General features: G+C 63.0%; 1 protein-coding gene across 1 annotated transcript in view; it reads right to left on the bottom strand.

Moving 5' to 3' along the window:
* KRT80 (keratin 80) overlaps positions 1 to 781 on the bottom strand; it is an 18,349-nt gene extending 17,568 nt beyond the window's left edge. Inside the window, exon 1 of the mRNA XM_058308190.2 lies at positions 180 to 781. Coding sequence (XP_058164173.1) covers positions 180 to 464 — 285 coding nt within the window. The 5' untranslated portion in view covers positions 465 to 781. The remainder of the gene's footprint in view (positions 1 to 179) is intronic.
* Positions 782 to 9,372: the final 8,591 nt, after the last annotated feature.

The following is a 9,372-nucleotide window of genomic DNA, read 5'->3' as shown; positions in this document are numbered from 1 at the left end:
GAGGCATCAGGGACTTCCCTCCCCATCTCTCAGCTCGAGCCGGGCCACCGAGGCGCAGGCTGGCTCCCCATTGGCTGGGGCAGGTGGGGCGTGATGCTCCGGGAATACAGAGCTCGGGCGCACCCCCCCCCCCCAAGAAGGTGCCTTGTTTCCAGGGACCCCCTCCTGCTGCCGCTCACCTTGCCAATCAGAGAGGCAAATTTATCGTTGAGGATCTTCATCTCCTCCCTCTCCTGGTTCTTCTGCTGCTGGATGGCTGGGTCCACCTTGACGTCCAAGGGCACCAGCAGGCTGGGGTTCACGGTCACCTTGGGGATGGCGCCCGACGGCCAGCAGCCCGTGAGGCTGTGGGAGCTGAAGCCCGGCCTGGGCCATCCCGAGGTCTCAGGCCCCGGGCCGCCGGCCGGGGTCACCTCACAGCCGCTGGAGCTGCCGAAGCCGACGACGCAGGACTGGCAGGCCATCGCGGCCCCCAACCCGGGAGCGGGGAGGGCGCGGGGACGAGGGGTGGCGGCGGGCGGCCGGCTGGGGACTGAGGCGCAGGCACCTGTCGCGCAGCGCTCATTAGCTGGGGAGGGCGGGCCGCGGCGCAGCCAGACCAACCTGTTAGAGGGCGGCGCCCCCCCGCCCCCGCCCCGGGCCGGGCTCGCCGCGCAGGGCTGCCGCAGGCGGGGGCTGCCCCGGCGCCCCGCGCCACGCCTGGTGGGGATCGCGAGGCGACCCGCTGGGGGGAGGGTGGGGGGCCACAAGGGCAAGCCGAGAGAGGAGCCCGGGGCCCCCACCGCAGCCCTCAGCCGCATTCCTGACGGCTGACGTATCCGGGCTCGCATACTTGTGGAAAAGATGAGGTAACCAGCAGCCCAGGGCCAGCCTGGCGTTGGGAAACAGCACCTTAATTGTTTATTTCTAGCTGCCAAAGAGTCTCCCGGTTTACCTCCTCTCCCCTCCCCCTCCTCTCCCCCTTCTCTCCTCTCCTCTCCCCTCCCCCTCCTCTCCCCTCCCCTCCCCTCCCCTCCCCCTCCTCTCCCCCTCCTCTCCCCTCTCCCCCTTCTCTCCTCTCCTCTGCCCACCCCCTCCTCTCCCCCTCCCCTTCACTCCCCTCCCCCTCCTCTTCCCCCTCTCCCCTTCTCTCCCTCTCCCCCTCCTCTCCCCTTCCCCTCCTCTCCCCTCCCTCTCCCCTCCCTCTCCCCCTCCTCTCCCCTCTCCCCCTTCTCTCCCCCACCTCTCCCCCTCCCCTCCCCTCCTCTTCCCCCTCTTCCCTTCTCTCCCTCTCCCCTCTCCTCTCCCCTTCCCCTCCTCTTTCCTCCCCCTTCTCTCCCCCTCCCCTCCCCCTCCTCTCCCCTCCTCTTCCCTCCTCTCCCCCCTCTCCCCTTCTCTCCCTCTCCCCTCTCCTCTCCCCTTCCCCTCCTCTTCCCTCCCCCTTCTCTCCCCCTCCTCTCCCCCCTCTCCCCTTCTCTCCCTCTCCCCTCTCCTCTCCCCTTCCCCTCCTCTTCCCTCCCCCTTCTCTCCCCCTCCCCTCCCCCTCCTCTCCCCTCCTCTTCCCTCCTCTCCCCCCTCTCCCCCTTCTCTCCCTCTCCCCTCTCCTCTCCCCTTCCCCTCCTCTTCCCTCCCCCCTTCTCTCCCTCTCCCCTCTCCCTTCCCCTCCTTTCCCCCTTTCCCCTCCCCTCCTCTCCTTTCCCTCTCCCATCCCCTCTCCTCTCCCCTTCCTCTCCTCTCCTCTCCCCCTTCTCTCTCTCTTCCCTTTCCCCTCCCCTCCTCCTTTCCCCTCCCCTCTCCTCTCCCCTTCTCTCCCCCTCCCCTCCCCTCCTCTCCCCTCCCCTCCCTCCTCTCCCCCTCCCCTCCTCTCCCCTCCCCTCTCTTCTTCCCTCACTCTCCCCATCCCCACCTCTCCTCTCCCCTTCTCTCCCTCTCCCCTCCCCTCCCTCTCCTCTCCCTTTCCTCTTCTCCTTCTCTCCCTTCCTTCCATCAGTTCCTACTACCATTTATTGGCCTACTGTGTGCAGCCCACTGTCTCAGAGGCTGGAAAGAAAAGACAGTCAAGGCCAAGAGCTTTGGCTTTGGAAAGGCGCGAGGCAGGCTCACGACTCGGCTAGGCTGCTCGCTGCCAGGGTGACCTCGGGCAGGTTACCACCCTCCTGCCCGGCGTGTACAGCGGGGATAAAAACACCCCCTCCCGGGCGCAGAGTCTGCAGGGTGCTGAAAGCGCACCGGGCACAGCGGCGCCTCCACAGACGGTGGTGACTGGCTGCCTGCCTGCGGGAGCTGGGGGGGGAGACAGCCTGCTCAGGGGCAGCTGCCCCAGGCTCAGGGAGCACACCCCCGGCCCCTGCCTTCTTCCCAGCCCTCCCCCTCCCTTTCTAGCTCCTTCCCTTCCTTCCCCTTAAATATCGCTAGTGAGTGGCAATAGTAAAGACACCGTTTTGCCCCCACAGAGCCTCTGATGGGCAGCGGCAGGCCCGCCCCAGGCTGGGGAGCTCCCCTGTCGCCCGCAGCTCCTGGGGTCCCACTCCTCCCCACCCGGGGAGTGACCAGCCCTCCCAGCCCTGCCTCCGCCCTGGCCTGATGCCCTGCTGCTCCAGCCCCGAGTCGAGGTTCCGCGGGTCCTCTCTGGACCCCGCCCAGCACCCTGCGCCGTGCAGCAAGCTGGACTCCCAGGCACTGGCTGGGCCGCCCCAGTGCAGGGAAGGTGCGTCTGCAAGAGGCTCTGTGGTCAGTGACAGGAGGGGTCAGCCCAGAGAGGGGAGCCCGGGCCCGTGTGCCGCAGCCCACACCGGCCCCCGCTCCCAGCCGGGCGTCTTCTCTGCACCCTGGGTGCCTCTGGCTCTGTCCCGGGGCAGCGGGCCCATCCCGAGGCCGGGCCTCAGGACTTGAGGCTGGCGGTGGCCTGGTGGGACGCCACTGAGAGTCCGCTTGTGACCCTGGCTGCCCTCTTCCCCACTCAACGCCTGGGCACCCCTGCGTCATCGCTTTCAGGTCTGCTATTTCTTGCTGACTTCAGGCCTCAGACAGCCATTGAATTTTTAAATTTAAAAAAGAATTTAAAAAATTTTTATTTATCTCTCTCCTCCCCCCATCCCCGCCCGTTGTCTGCTCTCTGTATCCATTCGCTGTGTGCGTTCTTCTGTGTCCGCTTGCATTCTTGTCAGTGGCACCGGGAAACTGTCCTTTTTTTTTTGTTGCATCATCTTGCTGCAAAGCTGTCTGTGTGTGTGGCGCCACTCCTGGGCAGGCTGCACTTTTTCTGTGCTGGGTGGCTCCTGTTACGGGGCGCACGCTGTGCGTGGGGCTCCCCTACACGGGGGACGCCCCTGCATGGCAGGACACTCCTTGCGCGCATCGGCACTGCGCATGGGCCAGCTCTACACGGGTCAGGAGGCCCTAGGTTAGAGCCCTGCACCTCCCATGTGGTAGGCGGGCGCCCTATCCATTTAGCCAGATCTGTTTCCCTGAACTTGGAGAAGTCGCCGTTAATTGCCAAGTCCCCGCTTGGCGCTGGCATGGCAGGCGGGCCCTGGGGCCTGCGCACTGGGTGGCCCTCTTAGGGGTGGAGGAACGCAGGGCATGCCAGCCTGTGCCCCGGCTGGGGGGAGGGACGCGAGGTCCCAGCCTGCTGCTGCTTTCCCTTAGGTGCAGCCAGCACAGCTGTCTCCGGCGGCCACAGCTCTGGTCTCCAGACAGGACCAGCCACCGAAAAGTCCCCCAAACCAAGGAAGCTCCGTGGACACGCCAACCCTACCTCCTCGCCCGCCCTGGCCCCTGGCCCCTTCCCTCACCTAGCGCCCCCCACGCCTCCCTCCACCCCTGAGTTGGCATCCATGGGGGTCATCTGTTCCAGCCCCTACCTCTGAGCAGGGCTCCTCCACCCTGGCCAGTGTCCGTCCCCATCCTGGCTGAGGACTGGCTCGACCCTCTCCTGGCCTTGGTGTGAATCCTGAACCACCCGGAATTCAGTCCCCCAGGGAAGCAGGGAGCCTGGGAGAGGTTGGGAGGTGGGAGAAGGAGGGTGGTGGGCGTTTTTGGGGCGTTAAGGTACGTGGGCAGACTCCACATCCCTCCTGCGTGGAAGAATGAACAAACCTGCCTGACGTCGGGGCGAGCCTGGCCCTGTGAGCTTGGGCGGCCCCGGCGGAGCCGGCCCTGTGCCCCCCCCCCCCCCGCCTCCACCTGGAGCCCACCCTGACGCCCTGAGCACCTGCAGCTGGCGATGGGGTGCCGGCCTGATCACCCAGGAGGCAGGGAAAGGGGGAGGAGAGGCATGGCCAGAGGACTGGGGAGGAGGCTCGGCTGGGATGCCCGGGGGTCCCTGGACTTGCTCCTCTGAGGAGTGCGGGTGCTTGTGTTCCGAGGCAGAGCAAGCGCAGTCTGGCCTGGCTCCGTCCCTCTCCATCTCTCTCTCGGTATCTCTTGCTCTCTTTCGCCCCTCTTGTTTTCTCTCTCTCCTCCTTCCTTCCGCTTCTCTCCACGTCACTCCCTCTCAGCGTCTGCTCTGTCCCCTCTTCCCTCTGGGTGTTTTCGGAGGACAACTGCCCTGTCCCTCTCTGAGTTGGCCATCGTGGCCGAGGTGCCCGGGCTCCCAGCCTCTGGGTTTGGTGCCGGCCGCCCGGCCGGAGGGCCTCATGGGGACGGCGTCCTGTGCGGTGGTCTCAGTGTCTCCCCCTCGCCCTGCTCCCCGTTGGGCCCAAGGCCTGGCCCTGGAGCCGGCAGGCCTGGGGTCATGCAGGCACCTCCTCCGTGCACGGGTGCTGGCGGAATGTTCCAGCGAGCACATCCCGCCTGGCGTGGGCTCTGGGGGCAGGCAGGGGCAGCAGGAAAGGGTTTGGAATCTGACGGGGACCATCTTAGCGCCACTCCAGGGCGTGATGCGGGGGTGTGCGGGGCCGGGTCACTCCTCCAGGAAGCCCTCCGGATGCTCCTGCCAGGCTCCAGGCCCTCTCCCGCCCTTGCTTCTTAATGTACGCCCACACCTATGGGTGCTACCTGGGTCGGGGCCCTCTTTCTGAACCGCCTTGCTCTGGACTTTCCCTCTGAGCAGGGATCTTCCCAGGTGCTGGAGGAGGCCCTGCCCAGGGGCTAAGTCCTGGGATGGACGGAGGCCAGAGGCTGAGGGCTTTGGGGCAACCAAAGCCTCCCCAAGAGGCCTCCCCCCTCCCCCCCGAGCTGCTGGAGACTGGGATGCAGATCGTAGGTTTAGGAAGGGCCAGGGCCAAGAAAGGGGAGCTAATGGCAGGGAGGGAGAAAGTGCGACAGGGCATGTGGAGCCTGCCTGGGCCGGCAGGCTGTGGAGACACGGGAGGAGGCCCTGGCCCCGGCGAGGGCGTCTGGGGTGGCTTCCCAGACGGAGCCAGCGTAGCTAAGGCTTGAAGGAAGAGGACGGGTGGCCACACAGGGCCGGGGAAGGCAGCTCGATGTTCCAGGCAGAGGTAAGAGCTGAGCTGAGGACGTGAGAAGCTGCTTGTGTGGCACGTGAGAGCCGGTGTCACTGGCGTGCGGGAGGCCTGCGGAGCCACAGGTGACCTCCTGGGACCCAGTGTGGGAGGCCTGCGGAGCCACAGGTGACCCCCTGGGACCCAGTGCAGGAGGCCTGCGGAGCCACAGGTGACCTCCTGGGACCCACGAGGCTGCAACCTGGGCATTTCCTCACTTTGCATGAAGTCCTTTGGGGACTCCCCCTGGCTCACAGAAGAAGGTCTAGAAGAGTCCTTGGAATGGCAAACAAGATGCTTTGTACCTGCTGCTCTTCTTTCTCTTCCCGCAGGCCCTCCTTCTCTCCATGGCCCCTGCCCATCCCCACCCCCAGAAAACTGGCCACGTTTCTCTGAACCCACTAAGTTGGGACAGGGGTCTTTGGCCCCTGCCTGGAAGCCCTCCCCAGGGCAAACCCCGCCTCAGCCGTCTTTCAGGACCTTTACAAGTTCCTTTTTTTTTTTTTTACTTTATTCCCGCTCCTCACTGTTTGCGCGCGCTGCAGGCAATCTGTGTCCATTCGCTGTGTGTTCTTCTGTGTCTGCTTGTCTTCTCTTTTGGCAGCACCAGGAACCGATCCTGGGACCTTCTGGAGTGGGAGAGAGGTGCTCAATCTCTTGCACCACCTCAGCTCCCTGGTCTGCTGCGTCTCTTATTGTCTCCCCTCTGTGTCTCTTTTTGTTGTGTCATCTTGCTGCTCCAGCTCTCTGCATGGGCCAGCACTCCACACGGGCCAGTTTGCCTTCACCAGGAGACTCCAGGAATTGAACCCTGGACCTCCCACATGGTAGATGGGAGCCCATTTGCTTGAGCCACATCTGCTTCCCTATAAATTCCTTCTTGTCCCCTCATCGCCTTTCCCTGTGGTGGACAGAACTGGCCATGCCCTCCTGGCCCTTCTACCCCTCCCCACAGTGAGTTCTGTCCTGTGCCCACAGCACCGGTTGGCGGGTTAGGGGCAGCTGCCACGATGCGTGCCCCTGGCTGAGAGCATGCCGGCTCGTGACAGGGGCGCGGCAACGTGTGTGAGGTTGGCGTTGGGGCATCTGGGGGGTGGCCGTGAAGAGAATTCTCAGGAATCCGGGGGCCCCCCTTCAAAAGTGGCCAGCTCTGTCTCACCTTCACATGGGCCGAGGGGAGAACGTGTGGTCTCTTCTTGCAACGAGTGACGTCGGGGCTCTGCAGAGAGGATCAGGGCTGTGACCCGGGGGGCTGACCTCAAGCCTGTCCATGGTGGACTGCACTGGGGGCTCCTGGGGAGGGCCACAGCCCCCGCCCTCTGGGCCCCTGCTGCCCTCCCTGGTTTCTCATGTAGAGTCTCTCCTCTCCATAGTCTCTCCCTGGACCTGCTCCCCAGCCCCGGGGCCCCGCCCCTCTCCTCTCCGTAGCAGTTTCAGATTTGCTGAGACGAATTTGCTCATTAAACATTTTGTTGTATTAAAAAAAAAAACCAAACAAACAAATACAGGGAGTGGATGTGGCTCAAGCAGTTGAGTGCCTGCCTCCCCCATGGGAGGGCTGGTTTTGGTTCCTGGTGCCTCCTTGAACCAAAAAAAACAAACGAGAAAGCCAACTCTGGGGGAGTTGGTGCAGCTCAGTAGTTGAGACCAGCTTCCCACATGTGAGGTCCTGGGTTCAACCCCTAGCCCCTGTACCTCAAGTAATAATAATAAAAAATATATAAAATTAAACAGTCCTTTTCGCAGCTGCACTGGCCACAGTTGCTCAAGAGCCACGTGTGGGCAGTGGCCTCCCTGTTGGGCAGCACAGAGGCGGAACGTTTCTGTCATCACGTGTTGTTGTGGGAAACTGGCTTACTGGTTCCTTATTGTAAATGTTACACCTGTTCTATTGTCGATGTTCCCCATTATAGATGATGTTGCAGTTTTAGTAGCAAACAGCTGCATAGTAGTTCCCAATAAATACGAGGTGGAAACTAGGGTCGAGGCTCTCAGTTCCAGAAGCTGTGAGTCCTCTGGTTCCATCTTTATCAACTCTCTTGTGTGTCTCTCTCTGTCCCTTTATTTGTAAGCTCTGCGTTGCCTTCCCTTCGAGCCATCCTGTTGGGAGCTGATTGCAGCAGCGTGATTCTATAGGGAGCGCTGGCCGGCGGCAGGGCTTCTGTGCTGGGAAGGTGGTCGGGGAGGCGGCAGGTTCCTGGAGGGTGTGAACTGGGCCAAGGTGGACGAGGGGGGCCGTGTGGGGTGGTGGCGGGAGCTCAGGGTCTGCAGTCTGGAGATCTGGGGTCTGGTTTCTGGCCTCGACTCTCCCCTCTCCAGCTGTGTGATTTTGGGGCCGAATCTTGCCGTCTCTGGGCCTCAGTACTGTAAAATTAGGTTGAGCTGGATGATGGCCGCTTTTTGTTTCTCCAGTCAGTTCAACAAATGCTCACCAAACTGCAGTCAAGCCCTAATGCTGCCAGGTGCTGCTCAGGCCCAGGGGGTGCAGATGGAGAGGGAACAGCTTGTGCCCGGCACCGAGGTACACCGTGCACCGTGTGACCTGAGCCCTCCCAGAGCAGCCAGCGTGCTGGGGGTGGGGCCAGCAGGGGCCAGCTTGCATAATGAGGACAGACCCCTGGGGCCTGGGAGAGGGAAGTGCAGGTAATTACACTTTCCTGCCTTCCTAGCACTTGGCTCAATTTGTAATTATTATTAGTTTGTTTATTTACTTGTTTGCGTCTGTCCCTCCTCTCCCCCTGCAAAGCTCCACAAAGACATGCACTGTGGGACAGTTTTGTCCCCTCGGTGTCCCAGTACCTAGCACTGGGCCTGGCACATAGTAGGGATGTGATAATGATTTATTTCTGGAAGGCTCCCTCCACATAGAGCGCTCAGTAGCCCCTATTGCGACCCAGGGAGCGTTGGGATGGGTGTGGTGCTGCAGGGGTCAGAGCTTGGAGAGGGAGGTCAGGGTGGGGGGCAGCCCGTCTCCGGGGGCCTTGCCGGGCTGAGCCTGGGGGGCCAGCACTGGACTGTGGACCCCATGGCGACGGCATCCTACAGGCCACCAAGCTCTCCCGCGGCCGCAGCCTCCTACCCTTCGTTTTTCCTGTGCACAGTCTGCTGGGATCTCTGACGCCCTCCGTCACGGCCGTGTGCCTTGGGTGGGCGAGAGGAACGATCATCTCCCCCTGCAAAAGAGAGAAGCAGAAAGAAGCCTCCATCCGCTGGCAGAGGCCCCACCGGGCCGCGAGTTCGGCCAGACGTGCAGCTGAGGGTGGGGAGGGGCCCCAGTCCTGTGCCACCTCCAGACCCCTGCAGGACCCCTCCTGCCACGCCGGCCCAGGGGGCAGCACGGGCTGGGTTGGTTTCTCCTGCTCCAGGCGTAGGGCAGGGCCGGCTCCCCGGGCAACCCCAGCCCCTGCCCGGCTGTGTGGGTGCTGGTCCTGCGGGCGGCATCGCGGCACAGTTCCCAGGCCTGCTTCTGGGTGGAGCGGAGCCCGAAGGAGGGATTGCACAAAGGAAACCGGGGGAGGCACACGGGCGCCTTGCTTCCCTGAAGAGCGCACTCTTTCCCCTCCGCCTCCTCCCTGGGAGGAAATGCCAGGCCCCAGGCTCACGGTCCTGCCGTGGCCCCCAGCCACCCCATGCCAGGCACTGCACCGAGGATGGAGCCCCCTTCCAGCGGCCCGGGATCCCCGGCCTCGATCTGACACTTCCCCCAGGGCGCTTCTCCCGCCTGCTCTTTTCCAAACTGCCTAGACACTGGAAGCGGGAGAGTTCTGCAAAGCAAGCTCCACCATGGAAGAGACAGTGCTCACAGCTCTTTTGTCACTGGCCCATAGTAGGCGCACAGTTAATACCTGTTGAACTAATGCAATGTGTGCCTTCTACGTTTGGCACCTGTTTCTTTTTTTTTTTCTCATTCTGTAAAGATTTATCATTTCCAAATCACAGTGAAAGGAGT

Source organism: Dasypus novemcinctus, chromosome 12 (genome assembly GCF_030445035.2).
Source record: "Dasypus novemcinctus isolate mDasNov1 chromosome 12, mDasNov1.1.hap2, whole genome shotgun sequence".
Classification (NCBI taxonomy): domain Eukaryota; kingdom Metazoa; phylum Chordata; class Mammalia; order Cingulata; family Dasypodidae; genus Dasypus; species Dasypus novemcinctus.
Note: the sequence above shows the minus strand (reverse complement) of the source record. Positions and strands in the feature narration are given on the sequence as shown.